General features: G+C 50.1%; 3 protein-coding genes and 1 pseudogene across 5 annotated transcripts; all 4 read right to left on the reverse strand.

Annotated features, from left to right (window-relative positions):
- Window positions 1-68: 68 nt before the first annotated feature.
- On the reverse strand, window positions 69-1,672 carry LOC105819225 (histone H2AX). Its single transcript, XM_012655418.1, has one exon. The coding sequence runs from the start codon at window positions 1,603-1,605 to the stop codon at window positions 1,174-1,176; it is 432 nt and encodes a 143-aa protein (XP_012510872.1). The 5' UTR covers window positions 1,606-1,672; the 3' UTR covers window positions 69-1,173.
- A 529-nt stretch (window positions 1,673-2,201) lies between these two features.
- On the reverse strand, window positions 2,202-3,034 carry LOC105819226 (splicing factor U2AF 35 kDa subunit). Its single transcript, XM_012655419.1, has one exon. The coding sequence runs from the start codon at window positions 2,987-2,989 to the stop codon at window positions 2,276-2,278; it is 714 nt and encodes a 237-aa protein (XP_012510873.1). The 5' UTR covers window positions 2,990-3,034; the 3' UTR covers window positions 2,202-2,275.
- A 608-nt stretch (window positions 3,035-3,642) lies between these two features.
- DPAGT1 (dolichyl-phosphate (UDP-N-acetylglucosamine) N-acetylglucosaminephosphotransferase 1 (GlcNAc-1-P transferase)) lies at window positions 3,643-9,755 on the reverse strand. Of its 2 annotated transcripts, none has more exons than XM_012655421.1 (9): window positions 9,103-9,669; window positions 8,639-8,759; window positions 8,256-8,469; window positions 7,889-8,035; window positions 5,561-5,645; window positions 5,014-5,202; window positions 4,596-4,683; window positions 4,274-4,429; window positions 3,643-4,195 (listed from the first exon to the last, which is right to left on the reverse strand). In XM_012655421.1, the coding sequence occupies exons 1-9, from the start codon at window positions 9,261-9,263 to the stop codon at window positions 4,130-4,132; spliced, it is 1,227 nt and encodes a 408-aa protein (XP_012510875.1). In that variant the 5' UTR covers window positions 9,264-9,669; the 3' UTR covers window positions 3,643-4,129. The 2 variants fall into 2 exon arrangements, with proteins under 2 accessions (XP_012510875.1, XP_012510874.1); XM_012655420.1 differs by adding an exon at window positions 9,713-9,755 and having other exon boundaries at window positions 3,688-4,429; window positions 9,103-9,384.
- On the reverse strand, window positions 5,696-6,316 carry LOC105819228 (annotated as a pseudogene). The gene has a single exon (XR_001137949.1). The product of XR_001137949.1 is annotated as a heat shock factor-binding protein 1 pseudogene (transcript).
- Window positions 9,756-14,367: the final 4,612 nt, after the last annotated feature.

Raw genomic sequence — 14,367 nt, forward strand, 5'->3', positions numbered from 1 at the left:
CTATTAAGAAAATATACGCAGTCATCAATCCTACAACTTTTGCAAAATGAAAACAGAAAGACGGTTCATTTTAAAAAAAAAAACAATCCTTTAATAAAATTAGTCCATCTAAAACTCCTCAATACCTAAGGTTCTAGTCTTGGATGGGTTAGCTGCAAAATTCCAGTTCAGAAGTCAACAGAGGCTCAGTCCAGACAGGGATTAACCGACTTGTGCTGGTATCTAGGTGCTTGGATTTGCTGAGTTGAGTTGCTGGAAGGGCAATGGGGCAGAGTAGGTAGGCCCCATAGGCCTGGCTGCCAGTGTTTCAGCGAAAACAACTGCTGTCCACACAGCCAGCTGTGAAGCCGACTTGCAGGCCTTTGCCCTCCCCCAAACGTCTTCCCAGGAGGCAGTCCTCTCTGGAGGAAAGGTGTTCATATTACCAAGCGTCTGGTCTTGGCCACACCGCACAGGCCTATGAATGAAGATGGAGGGAGATCTGATGTGAAAGGCCTGGGACTTGGCAGCAAAGGGGGCAGCAAACCAAAATAAGCGATCCATTTCTCTCCCACCAAGGCCTGGAAATCAACAGTCACGTCTGAGAAGTCCCGGACTAAGCACCAAGCCGGAGAAGTAGCAGACGACCAGGCTGCAGCTGCCGAGGGGATCACTCACCTTCAGGGTCGCCGGCCTTCTCGGCCTCGGCTGCCCCCTCCGCGTTACCTCGGAGCGGAACGCCGTGTCTTCCAGAAGGTGCGGCTGCCTCCCCGCAGCCCCTCAGCAATTCTGAGGATGGGGCGGCGGAGTCACGAGCCAAGGCGCGCAGATGCTGCACCCCAGCCGCCTCGCGGCCCCCGGGAGAGCTCCCGAGCCCTCCCTCCGAGGGCGGCCGGCCCGCGCCCTTCCGGGCAGACAGGACAGGGCCCGAGGCCCGAGTGCCGCGGCCCGGGCGGGAGGCCGACGCGACAAGCCGTGCGGGGGAAGGGGAGGCGCGGGGGCGGGAGGCCGGGAGGCCGGGCGGCGGCAGCAGCGCGCGAGGGGAGGGGAGCCGGGCGCCGCGGCCCGCCCGTCCAGCAGCCCGACGTGGCTCAGCTCTTTCCGTGAGGGCGGTGGTGGCCCTTAAAAGGGCCTTTGTGGTGGCATGGGGAGGGCTGGGCGGCCGGGAGCAGCCGGCAGCGGCGCGGACACCCCTCAATACTCCTGAGAGGCCTGGGTGGCCTTCTTGCCGCCCGCGGGCGCCTTCGGCCCCACGGTGGCGCTGGTCTTCTTGGGCAGCAGCACGGCCTGGATGTTGGGCAGGACGCCTCCCTGGGCGATCGTCACGCCGCCCAGCAGCTTGTTGAGCTCCTCGTCGTTGCGGATGGCCAGCTGGAGGTGGCGGGGAATAATCCGCGTCTTCTTGTTGTCGCGGGCCGCGTTGCCCGCCAGCTCGAGGATCTCGGCGGTGAGGTACTCGAGCACCGCCGCCAAGTACACAGGTGCGCCGGCGCCGACCCGCTCGGCGTAGTGGCCCTTCCGCAGCAGCCGGTGCACGCGTCCCACGGGGAACTGGAGACCCGCGCGCGACGAGCGCGACTTGGCCTTAGCGCGGGCCTTGCCGCCGGTCTTGCCGCGGCCCGACATGTTGCGCGAGGTAGATCTGTGAAAAGAAACGCCTCAGAGAGACACACGAACACACACACGCCACAGTCCAACTGCCGCCGCGCGCGCCGCAGGGCCTCCCTTATAAGCCCCCAGGCACACCTCCGCGTCCTCCTGATTGGCTCTTTTCTCTAATACCCGCCTCTGGTTGGTTGCGGTTAACCCTTCGGTGTCGCGGTACGGCTGTGGGAACGCGCCCGCCGATTGGTCGAATTTGAAAACCTTTTGCCCGGGGAAAAAGTCGAGCAGGAGAGGTAGCGCGCAGACGGCCAAACACTCCCTGATGTAGCCAATCCTTGTAAAGCGCGCGAGATTTAAACACTACAGCCGGAGATCAGACCCGGAAGATAAAAGGGGTGGAGTCTGAAGCCACCTAGCCGGCTTCTGGGAAATCTGTGCTGGCCTAGGATTTTTTTTTTCTTTTTTTTTTTACTGTTTATCACTACAAATTTTTTTCAGAAACCATCTTTGTGAGTTTTTTAAATTTTATTTTTTTCTATTTTTTTAATTTTTGTATTTTTTATTTTTTTCATTTTTTTTGGTGGGGATTAAACCCAGGGCCTCGTGCATGCAATTAAAAAAAAAATTCCCATTATGAACTGGTTTGGACAATCAACACTTCCTAGCAGACGTTAGGTAAAAATGGCTCGGCTCAGAATCGCCCAGATCTTTCACGGTCTCGAGATCGCCTCCTGTCGCGCTCCCGTCCCCCGCCGCCGCCGCCGCCGCCACCACGACCACGGTCTCTAGACCGGGAACGACGCTCCCGAGACCGGGACCCCGATCTATGCTTCTTGCGCCGGCGCCCATACAGCTCGCGCCGCAGTTCTCTGGAAATGGGCTTCAAGTGCATGAAGTTACAAAAGCCGCCCCGCGTACACTCCCCCATCTCATACTGGCGGCAGCAGGCCTCTCTGAAGTCAGTCACAGGCGAGAGCTCAGCGTGGATCGGCTGTCCATTGAACCAACGGTTATTCAAGTCAATCACAGCCTTTTCTGCGTCTTCCTCACGGCGAAACTTAACGTACACGTTCCCCACCAGGTGGTCTCCCAGGTTATCACAGACGTTCATCTCCTCAACTTCCCCATACTTCTCCTCCATTTCTGTAAAAACCTCCTCAAAAAACTCATCGTAGTGTTCCTGCATCTCAACATCGCTCACAGCACAGCGCAGCCCGTCAGCAGACTGGGAAGAGTTTTGAGGGTTACGGTAAATGTTCAAGAGGGCAATGGTCTGGCTAAAGGTCGGTTTATTGTGCAGCCGAGAACACCGGTCTCCATGACGACACGCTCCAATTTTGAAATAAAATGAACAGTTGACTTTGTCTTTCTCGGTGCCGAAGATGGAGGCCAAGTACTCCGCCATTTCCCATCCACCGCTGCCCAGGCCGCCGACCCTGCCGACGCCCGCGGAAGAAGACACCAGTACGCGACGACGCTCTCCCCGCCCCCAACGTGACAGCGCTACCCAATCCGGCGCGGCGCCCCCTGCGCGGGCGCGGAACGCAGCGCGTAGGGGCGGGGCGTAGCGCGCGCGGGAGGCCTCTGGCTGAGCTCTGAGCGGCTGCAGGCGCAGCGTTTTGGGGCTCCTCCGCCCAACGCCGGGAGCACTAGAGTGCAGGTATTCCGCTCCCGGGTGGGCCCTGTCGCCTTAAAAGCTAGCCTAGGATTTTTAAAAGATTTACTACAACTACCTCTGCCTCCCCTTCCAGGTCTGGTCACTCCCCACTCCCTCCTATCTGGCAAGCAAGAGTGAAAAAGGGAAGAAATGAGATCCCATGAGAGTTCCGTCTCATGCCAGAGAACAGGATAACTCCAGTCTTATGGCCCTCCAGACCACCTGAAGTATCAGGATTTTAATATTTATTCAACATGTTCTGTCTGGTTTCTGTTCTTTTCTCTCCTTGCTAGAAGGAACCTGATGGGGCAGAGAGATAGGCATCCTCTCGGAGGAGGTACCCTCACCAACCCTTCCAATCTACCCTAACATGCCTATATAGGAAATATACCTACAGGAACAACAATAAGAAAAAGACAACACTTTATTGTCACCGTTGGGAGCACCTGGCCCCTTGGTCTGCTATTACGAATTACAACACTTAATTTATAGTCAAATGTCAAGTCACTTTGAAGCCTGTGTCCCTAGCCCTAGCCCAGGTTCTACCCCATGGCCCAGCATATTCCTTGAGAGTCAGGGCTCTGAAATTTGAGTTGTGGGTAACTACATAAAAGCTGCTGTATCCCACCTTATGAGGCTGCAAAGATGGGAAGGAGAGGGAGAGAGTGGCAAGTTGGAGAAAGCCACAGGCAAAGCCGTAGGCAAAATTCTACAGTAGTCAATAGAGGGCAAGAAAAGCCCAGAATGTCAATAATCGCAAGGGAAGGAAAATGCTGAGAATGAAATCTGGTGGAGTATGAAGGACAGGAGAGGCCTGGGCCAGGAGGCAGTCTTGGTACAGACAAAGGAACCCTGGAGACTGTGAGGTAAGGGCAATGATCAGGGGACTCAGACATCATAGAAGAGTCGGACAAGCTGGTAGCGAATGGAGAAGGTGACAGCACTTCCCAGGATCTGCAAGGAGAAATGGACTGGAGTAAGAACCATGAAGAAAAGCAGACAAGGAGATGTAAACCCTGTTCCCAACCTCACCTGCAGCAGCAGCAGGAGCAATGTGAGGTTTCTTTCATGTATGGGCCCAAAGACTTTAAGTAGCAAGTTGATGAGGGTCATGTTGTTACACTCGGTGAATTCACCATCCTCATTCTCACTCTGGCGCACTGTCACTAGCCGGAGGCTCTCTGCTACCTGGAGGGGCCAGAGGTGAAGAGAACTTCAGTTAATACCTATGCTTTAGGAATGGAGATCTGCTTAATGCTTCCAAGCACCCCTTGGATATGATGCAGGCCTAGGTTCCCCATTCCCCAAGTTCAAGATGGTAACCTAGGGCCTTACCTCCTTGTTACCCTGTTACCTTTAGAATAAAGGTGCCCAAAAAAGAGAGGCTGTTGGTCTTGAACTTGGAATAGCTCATCTCCAGTTTGCCTGTCTTGATATTGAGTCTGCGGGCGGGGGGGAAGATAGCTGCATGTGACTGGGCCACTACTCAAACAACTCTCCTCTCTGTGGTTAATTAATAGGAAGAGGACTGAACGTGGAGTCAACCTGAGATCTATTTCTGGCTCTGCTGCTTAATACTGTGTGATTAGAATGGCTATGAACATTAATTGAGATTACGTAAATAAACGTGCTTAGTAAGTTATAAAGGGCTACCCAGATGGAAATAGGCCTTCTTTGGGCCCACTTCTTTTACACAGCAAATATAGGCTGGCTTCAGATGTCCCAAGTCAAAAGGCTACGATGATGTCCCTTTCAAGCCCCAAAGCAGCTACCTGGGCACACGGTGACGAGGGCAGGGGATGATATGCAGGAGCTGAGGCAGTGAGTAGAGGAAGTTGAACACCTGGGGCATGAAGAAGAGTAGCATGGTCTTGCTGAAGTGTCCCAAGATGCCCACCACGGCAAAGGTCATGCCAGCAAAGTAACAGAACGTATCTCCCACAAACACCCGTGATGGGTACCTGTGTGGGGGAGAGGATCTGAGCTAGTGGCAACAGACCTTACCAGTCCTTTCACTCACATCACACTCTGGGCTCTTGCCTCGCCCTTACCCTAGTTCTGACTCAGAGACTCCAGCTGTCTTAGCAACTATGCAGGAGCCCAGGCCCTGAATTCATCTATTCCTCGGGGCTCCATAGCACTCGTCCCCAATTACTGCTGGGTAGAGAGCAATTTCAGAATACTACCAATTGAAGACCCAGAAAACACTCAACACAGGTATGCACAGGTTCAGCCTCTCCACCAGGAAGTGGGTTATGATCAGGACCATCTTTGCCACGTGTTCAGATAGTTGTCCCCCTTGTCCACAGGCCTACTTACCAGTTATGGTAGAGCAATCCCAAAGTGGTGAAAAAAAAGGGTATCATGAAGTAGAGGGAAAAAACATGATCATCCCGATAATCACCTTTGGAAGTAGAGCAAAAAAAAAGAAGGCAGAGTTAATACCCACTTCCCCTGCAGACCTGGGTCTTATTTTTGCCTGTCTTTAAGTTCTGTCCTCAGTTCTATCATCCACTTCACCCAAATCACTTTCAAGAACTCAGTTCCCCTTTTGTGTCACCCAGGCTTCTTTCCTTTTTCTTTTTTTTTTTTTTTTGTAGGAAACACCAGTGATTCAGTGTTTAATAATTAATAGCACAACTGACCAAGATGCAAGATGTGAAAATACCATGTTCAAGAAACTGGGGGATAAATCACTCTATAAACTATGTAGTATGTGATAAGAGTGGACATTTTATAATACAAAACCTGTCTACACATAGTAGTTAGCTGCAAAAAGCCATTCAATCTTCTCTTGGCTTGAAAGACGGTATTCCACATTTCAGTGTAAATTATTAGCAAACTTCAACCCTTTTGTGTGGCAGGTATCTTGTTTTCACCTTCCAGTTCTTCCACTCCAGCCTGTGTCATGAAGTCTGCGATGTTTCTCTCCAGATCATCAGTGCGACTACTCATATCATCAGTTCTTCCAATGATCTGGTCAGACATGGCCTGAAATTTATCTTGCATCTGCTGCAGAAGTATCTGTACCACCAAGGTGAGATCCTGCATGGTCTCAGGGTCAGTCTCAGCCATCTGCCCAGTTCCCAGCTTGGCGGTGATGCCCCGAGCCATCGCCTGCACTTCCGTTTGTGCAGATACCCCCCAACCCCCAGGCTTCTTTCATGAAGCTTTCCTAAGCTAGTTACTGTCTTAAATTTGGTTTAGACCATTCTGACCTAGGTTTGAATACCAGCTTTACTTCCTAGCTGTGTGACCTTGATCATGACACATTTTACTTTGCTAAGCCTCAGTTTGCTCATCTGTAAAATAGAGCTAATGATAATACCTGCCACATAAAGCCATTACAAGATTTAAATAAAATAATGTTTACAAAGTGCTCAGTTTTTTTTTTTTTTTTTTTTTTGAGACAGAGTCTCACTCTTTTGCCCGGGCTAGAGTGAGTGCCGTGGCGTCAGCCTAGCTCACAGCAACCTCAAACTCCTGGGCTCAGGCGATCCTCCTGCCTCAGCCTCCTGAGTAGCTGGGACTACAGGCATGCGCCACCATGCCTGGCTAGTTTTTTTTCTATATATTTTTAGTTGTCCAATTAATTTCTTTCTATTTTTAGTAGAGACGGGGACTCGCTCTTGCTAAGGCTGGTTTCGAACTCCTGAGCTCAAACGATCCGCCCGCCTCGGCCTCCCAGAGAGCTAGGATTACAGGCGTGAGCCACCGCGCCTGGCCAGTGCTCAGCTTTAATAAGCACTTGTTGATGTCCATCAGCCAAAGACAGCTATAGTCAAAGCTACATTTACTGACTCATAACAAGGGAGATTTCAAAAACCACACACCACGAGGAACCATAGTATGCCTCAGTAGGGGGGTATTAGGAGGGGCTTGTTGTAGGATTTGTTTTGGGTAATTTTGGGGAGGGTGTAAGAAAGTACAGTTTTGCTCTGGACTGGGTGCTGTCAGAAAGCAGGACTAACTCTATGACTGAGCATCTTAACTTTTATCTAAGAAGTGGGAGGAACTGAGATGTTATTGGAAAGAAGCGAGTATCTCTCATGTTAGCTGAGAGAGGGGATCTTGATCATTTTGTGAGTTGCCCAGTGTTCTTATGGTTTTGTCTGTGCTGACATTATGGAGGGAGGGGTCTGGTTTTTGTCTTGCTCCATCACAGTCACTCTGTGTTGTCTAATGTTGGGGTTCTGTGAAATTGCTTATGTTCAGTAATAACAGATCATGGCCTAGCTAGTGCCAATTCAGCTATGAGTGACATATCTGCTTTTTTCATTCTTTCTTTTTTTTCAGGTGTGATCTCAGTCTGTCACCCAGACTGAAGTACAGTGGCATGACCATAGCTCACTGCAGCCTCCTGGGCTCCAGCAAACCTCCTGCCTCAGCCTGCCAAACAACTGGGATTACAGGTACAAGGCACCACGCCTAGCTTTGGGGCTGCTATTTTTATTTCTCATTTTTAATAATCTTCATTGTTACTTGCAAAATAAATGTATCTCTCTATTTAATATCTACATATAAATATATAATTATCTTCTATAATTACTTACATATGGCTTTTTTTTCTAATTCCCCAAGGCCGTATATCAGGCAACTCCCTTAACACTCACATTGCTCTCTCTCCCTACCCCAAATCCCACCTACCTTCCAGCTCCACCAGGTTGAAGACAATGATGGAAGCAGAAATGACTAGTGACTGGCCAGCCTCTAGGCCATTAATTCCTGCTAGGATATTGATGGCATTCGTACAGAACACTGCCAGCAGCCCCATGTAGACATAGTACAGGATTCCTGGGGAGAGACATAGGGAAGGAGGATTAAAGAATTTGAGAAAAGTGGTAAGGACAGGGGACAGGATGAAGGGCCACCAGTAAGGATATGAGAAGACACAGGGACAGAAAAAGGATACTTGGAGAGGTACAGCACCAGGAAGGGTACTCTGCTGGATATCTCAGGGGTAAGGGTGCCCTGAAATAGGTGCCATGGGGGCAGTAGTGGCAGGGCTACTTACCCAAGTCGAGATGCAGGCCAAGAATCGGGCGGAAGGGCTTGGGTACCACAATGGTTGTATTGCCAAAGTTGGTGAAATAGACCATGAGGAGAGGTAGTGAGGCAGCTGTGGGCAGCAGCAGCTTATGGCGCCAGCGCAGATTCAGTACATCATCCGCAAAGCCCAGGAAAATCATGCAGCAGATGGCAAGGAGGGCACCTATCAGGGCCACAAACTGGGGGAGGCTCGGGCAGGTCATGACTCAAGTCTACTCCCATTCCACCTTTCAAGAAATCCTGTCTTTTCAGACCATTCCTCAGCCCCTCCTCCCAAACCCAAATAACCCCAACTCTCTCAGGTACCGCCCAGGCCCCACAGGCAACCACCCCCACTAGCCCACTTACTTCATGGTGAGGGAATGCTTTACACTGCTCCTTCACAAAGCAGTTCAGGAAGGGGAAAGGGATGAAGCAGAAGAGGATGATAAGGAAAACAGCACCGCTGATCACTCCCTGGGACTCCGGGCTGTAGCCCACCGACAAAGGTGTGGAGGGGAAAGAGGAAAGGGGGCGTGGTCACTCACTAGGGTAGGCATTACAATTACCCAAAAAACTCATTCCCAGTTTTTTACTGTGGGGGATGACGAGGGGAGGCGGAAGGAGAGCACCACTGCTGGAGTCCCTGATACACCCAAGGGTCCCCCACCTATTCCTTCCCTAATGCTAACCAGTTCTGCCCATCACCTCTCAGAGTCCCGGGTTGCCTGAGTTAGCTCTGGGGCTCCACACACGCGTTGTCCCCGTCCCTGCCCTGCCCACTCCTTCCTCAGCCCTTGTTGCCCACCCAGCACCCGTGTGCCGCTGCTCACATCTGCTGCCGGCTGGATTTGTTGAGGTCCTGACCACAGAGGCGCGCGGCGATGAAGTGGCCACGGAAGGCCGGGATGAGGGTGAGTGTGGCCACAAATCCCAGCAGCGAGCCGATCAAGTTCACCAGCAGCGGTAGCGGCAACTCCGGGAAGGCCCACATGCTGACCAGTCAGGGGCCCCGCTCCGCCGCCTCCTCAGCTAACAGCCAAGCTGGGCAGCAGTCCTAAGGCCTCAGCAATAAGCAGTGGCCACTCCCACAGGTAGGCTCTTCCCACACCAGCCTAAGCAAAACCAGACAGTTCTAACTTGAGCCGCCCTCGGGACCTCCGAGAGCCTCTATAAAGCAACCTCCCCTTTGCCCTTCTGCACCTGCCTACCCACTGTTTCCGCCCGGATCTCGTTCGCAGAGCAACTATTGCTGCGGAGAGCGGCGGTCGCCATTTTTAATATGGGCACTAGAGTTGGGACGGAAGTGTTATTTTAAACTTCGTCTTTTGTTCGAGAGTAGAGTTATCACGAGAATGTTAGAAAGGCAATTAAAGAAAGGCAAACAAGAGCAGATATTTTTCTAATATTGCATTAAAGATGTACAGCTCAGAGCCGTCGTACCCTTTGCCCAGTTCCAAGATGAGCGCCTCCTTGTACCACGTGTCGGACACCGCTCACACTGGTTCCACGTCCGTTTTAGCTCCGTACGCCTCCGCAGGTGACGTTTAAAGGGCCATTACCCCGCGCTTAATCTGGGATACCACTGGAGCTGGGAACACAGCTACTGGAAGCCAGGGGGTGGACAGGAGGGACGAGGGTGTGGAGCCGCACCTGCTCCTTGTAGGAAACCTGTTGCCAACGTAGGCGGAAGCCAAGGTAAACACAGCTGGGTTCCCCGAAACGCAGCTAGAATTTGGAAGGATGATGTAAATTCTAAAACGCAGACTCTTGAAAAGCACTTTCCACTCTGTTTCCTTGTCCTTCATTCAGGTATTTTTTTCTCAACATCCCACCCACCTTTTGCCTCCACTGTAGCAGTTAGTTGCTGGGCAACCCAGCGCTGCTCTTCCTCACGGAAGGGACTGGGAGTGCCCTCAGGTCCTGGATTTAAATCGGGACTCCAACTTGGCCCTGGATCACTACTTTGTGCCAAGTTCTCAAAACGACATGTAGGCTGAGGCGTTGGAAAGAGCTAAGGAAGCAGGAGAACCAGATCAATACCTGACTTCCTGATTTCTTCTTCCAGGTGACCATGCCTTTTGTTTGGCTCTGTTCCCCTGCAGGTAACAGTTCATCAGCGTCTTCATTCTCTTTCATTGTTCCACAGGCTTTTAGGAGGCATATGATGTCCATTCTTCAGGGAGGAAATCACCACCTGACAGATTAGAAGAGGCCTGGAATAGCGTGGCACTTTGTCCACTCTAACGAATATGGCATGTTCGGGGAGTCAGAGTCAGGTTAACGCTTTTTAGGCCAAAGATAGTCTCTTCTTTCTCTCAAAACCAGGTGTGAAATGTCTTTTCTACTTGAAGATGGCTTTAATTAACAACAAAAACCCAGATATGTATAAAGTACATAAACATATATATACATACATACATAATCTTTGTAATTTGCTTGACAGTATTCCACCAAATTTTCAGTACTTATTATCCCACTGGCATTGTTTTTCTGTGTGTGTGTGTGTGTGTGTTGCGTGTGCCCATGCGTGCCCCTCTTAGACTGGAAACTCCCTGGAGGCAAGTGTTTTCTGTTCCACGGGGTGTCCCTTGAGGCAAGGAACACACAGATATCTGTTTACAAAGCATCATGACACATAATGAGTCTGAGTCTAAAAGAGGTACTGAGGGCAATAGGTGCACATAGAGGGAGCAGTTAGTTCTGACCAGGGAAAGTGAGAGGGTCTTTAGGAAGAGTAGTATCTCAAAAGATTTCAGTAGGTGGTAAGAGCGGAAGGGCCTTCCAAATGGGCAGAGTGAGATGCCAGAAGCAGGTGGAAAGGAGGAGCTTGTGGGATCCCCAGAGCAGGCAGCCTTCAGTTATTAATATCTTGTTGATCAGGAGCATGTCGAGACTCCCTGGAGGTCTGGGAGACAGTCTGTATCTATTTCCTTTTTTTTTTTAGGAGGCCAATCCTAATCTTCCTTCCCAGTCTGGCATTGGGAAGCTTTGTCTCTTTCTTCTCCAGAGATTGTTAGCCCTCCCCACCACTAACCTCCTGCCCCCAAGAGAGGAGGAGGAAGGACATGATCAAAGACAAGACACTAGGGATTCATCATCCACGTTTACATGTTACCATCAGAAAATGGTTACTAGGATACTTGTCACATAATCTGAATATTTTGTTCCCATGGTGGTAAATGCCCAGTTGATTGTCAGATTGATCATAGGGAGAAACAAACACATGACTATTGGCCTTACTTGAAATTTTATGCCTTTCCTGGTAAAAGTTCAAAGCATTCGCCTGAACACTGAAGCAGGCCCCAGGACTCACAGATCAGCTGTTAATGGCTCTGGGCTGAGCAGACAATGTCTGAGATGCATGTTTCCTCTAAATTAACCCTGAGTCCCTCCAGTAAGCAAGGCCAATCCACTATTATGTCTGATTGCCAGACAAAGCCTATCCCAAAAGTATTTCACAGTGCCTAAAAAGACTATCAAACAGCTCTGTATACTCAGGAACTGTGACATTTGCAGGACCCTATCTGTGGTTCTGCCCAGGCAGCTGAGTCACCCTTTTTCCTTTTCTCCCAACCTCTCCCCTTTCAGTCAAGCAAAAGTTGTTAGTTGAAAACAGGTCCCAGGATCTCCCATTCCATTGGGATGACAGGAATGATTTTTCAAAATATAGAAACAATATAGAAATTCTTAGTGTACATTTGAATATTTTCTGTTAGACTTCTTAAAATTACAAAGAATTTGCTAATCCCTACTATGTGCATAGGAAACTCTTAGGTACTGTGAGAGACACAAAGTGATATAAATGCAGTTGCTTGGCCAGGTGCGGTGGCTCACGCCTGTAATCCTAGCACTCTAGGAGGCTGAGGCAGGAAGATCACTCAAGGTCAGGGGTTCAAGACCAACCTGAGCAAGAGCGAAACCAGTCTCTCTTCTAAAAATAGAAAGAAATTAGCCGGGCATGGTGGTGCATGCCTGTAGTCCCAGCTACTCAGGAGGCTGAGGCAGGAGGATCGCTTGAGCCCAAGAGTTTGAGGTTGCAGTGAGCTAGGCTGACGCCACGGCACTCTAGCCCAAGCAACAGAGTGAGATTCTGTCTTAAACATAAATAAATAAATAAATAAATGCAGTTGCTTGTCCCCAAGGAGTCTACTTCAGCATATTTAAAACATCTTATTTGAATACAAGGGAAGAGAGATGAGTAAGACATGGTCCCCACTCTTAGGCAGCTTCCTGATGAGTGGAAAAAACAGACATAAACAACCAGCTAGACCCTAAAGCAGAATCAAATAAGTGCTAGAGGTCTAAGTAACAGGTGAAAGATTGGGAGGACTAACTAGGGAAACTCACATAAAACTGAATTGTGAAGCAGGATCTGGCAGCATAGGACCAAGTGCTCAGTGGAGGAGTTGACAGAATAAATCCAAGAACTCAGAGAACTGAGATCCTTGTTTGCTCCGAGAGTTCCGGAGGAAGGATTCTTGGGGGAAAAGGATCTTCACAGGGAAAACTTGCACTTAGACAACTTGATGCATAACCTGCTCCCCTAGCCCTAGCTGCTCTGCGTACTGACAGCTTCCTCCTGCATCCCTAGGTTCTGGCCCTAAGTTCTCTCTTCTGTTGCTTTCATGTCTTTTCCTCCCCTTAGGAAGGTTTTCTAATCTATAAGATTAGAAACCCAGACTCTGGGAATCTCCATTGTTTGTGGAGTCCAGTGACAATGCATGGGCAAGAGCACAGCACGGTTACCTCATCATCCCTCTTCTACCCATAATTTCTCACAGGGAAATCCAGGGATGCCCCAGACTACCCCACCACCTCCTCTGGCTTGGACAAACTTGTTGCTGACCTGCAGAGTTCTGTTTAGCCCTGCAACCCCACACTTTAAAAGACATTCTTTTTTTTTTTTTTTCTTTGAGACAGAGTCTTGCTCTGTCACCCAGGCTTTAGTGCTGTGGCATTAGCCTAGCTCACAGCAACCTCAAACTCCTGGGCTCAAGCAATCCTCCTGCCTCAGTCTCCCAAGTAGCTGGGACTACAGGCATGCATCACCACACTCAGCTAATTTTTCTATTTTTAGTAGAGTCGGGGTCTTGCTCTTGTTCAGGCTGATCTCGAACTCCTCAGCTCAAGAGATCCTCCTGCCTCAGCCTCCCAGAGTGCTAGGATTACAAGTGTGAGCCACCGCACCCAGCCTGGAAGACATTCTTTACTCTCTTGTGCTCATTCCTCAAACAACTAACTAGATTTGTGAGAAAGATATTTAACACATTTCCTTCCTACTTCTTTGAGAAAGGGACTGTGTGCCATAGACCTTCCCATATGTATGAAGAAGGGGCTCTTGGGGGAAATGGGGATTCCTTTGAATATTTGGGTAGGTTTTTCCTTCCTCTGTCCCCAGGAAGCAACGATGAGCCCCGGTCCTCTAGAGACCAAACCCACTACCTGAACCTATGAAAAGGGGTGGCTCCTGAGACCAGAGGTTGGGCAGTGTAGCTACCATTTCTTGGGAGCTTGTTGGGTCATCACATATTTGGATGACAGGGTCTTCTGGCTGAATCTATTGATAGTCCAGTGCTACACTGCCAGCTCCTCTCCCATTACCACCCCCTCTTCATGTGCTCCATAGAAGAAGCTGTTACTATGGAAATATGTTATTTTTAAAAACAGATGCAGCCTTGACCTGGGAAATATCTCCAGAACAAACCCACACTAGCAAGGAGGTTAATGGGGGTATTCCTGGGTCCTAGCTCCAAGGGGATGGGGAGTGATGGAGGGAATTCAATATTCCATGTTTTATTCTCAACCTCTACCAGCTTCGGAGTCTGCTTTCTCTCTGTCGACGTCTGGACACTGTGGGAGGGATGCTCTGCACCTCCTTATCCTGGGCCTAGCTTCAGCCAGGCAATGGGAACCTGGAAGTTGCTGCGCCTGGGGGTATTGGGAGAAGGGGCGGTGATTTCCACAAGGGTCACCTTCTTAACCCCACAGGCGTCCAACCTGTAGAAGTCTAAGAAGCTTAGCGGAAAACAGAGGCAGCACCTCAGGTAAGTAAAATTACTCTTGCCGTTAGCTAAGGTGAGCAGGAGCACCTCCAT

The sequence above is a fragment of the Propithecus coquereli genome, unplaced genomic scaffold (assembly GCF_000956105.1).
Source record: "Propithecus coquereli isolate 6110/MARCELLA unplaced genomic scaffold, Pcoq_1.0 Scaffold477, whole genome shotgun sequence".
Classification (NCBI taxonomy): Eukaryota; Metazoa; Chordata; class Mammalia; order Primates; family Indriidae; genus Propithecus; species Propithecus coquereli.

What these genes read in the sequence shown, in the direction of transcription:
- LOC105819226 (XM_012655419.1), bottom strand. Translation starts at nt 2,989, where the DNA reads ATGGCGGAGTACTTGGCCTCCATCTTCGGCACCGAGAAAGACAAAGTC.
- DPAGT1 (XM_012655420.1), bottom strand. Translation starts at nt 9,263, where the DNA reads ATGTGGGCCTTCCCGGAGTTGCCGCTACCGCTGCTGGTGAACTTGATC. An exon ending in AAATCCAGCCGGCAGCAGAT is followed by an intron (nt 8,760 to 9,102) that starts GTGAGCAGCGGC and finishes GGTGGGCTACAG; the next exon opens with CCCGGAGTCCCAGGGAGTGA. An exon ending in TGGGCACCTTTATTCTAAAG is followed by an intron (nt 4,430 to 4,595) that starts GTAACAGGGTAA and finishes TGGCCCCTCCAG; the next exon opens with GTAGCAGAGAGCCTCCGGCT.
- LOC105819225 (XM_012655418.1), bottom strand. Translation starts at nt 1,605, where the DNA reads ATGTCGGGCCGCGGCAAGACCGGCGGCAAGGCCCGCGCTAAGGCCAAG.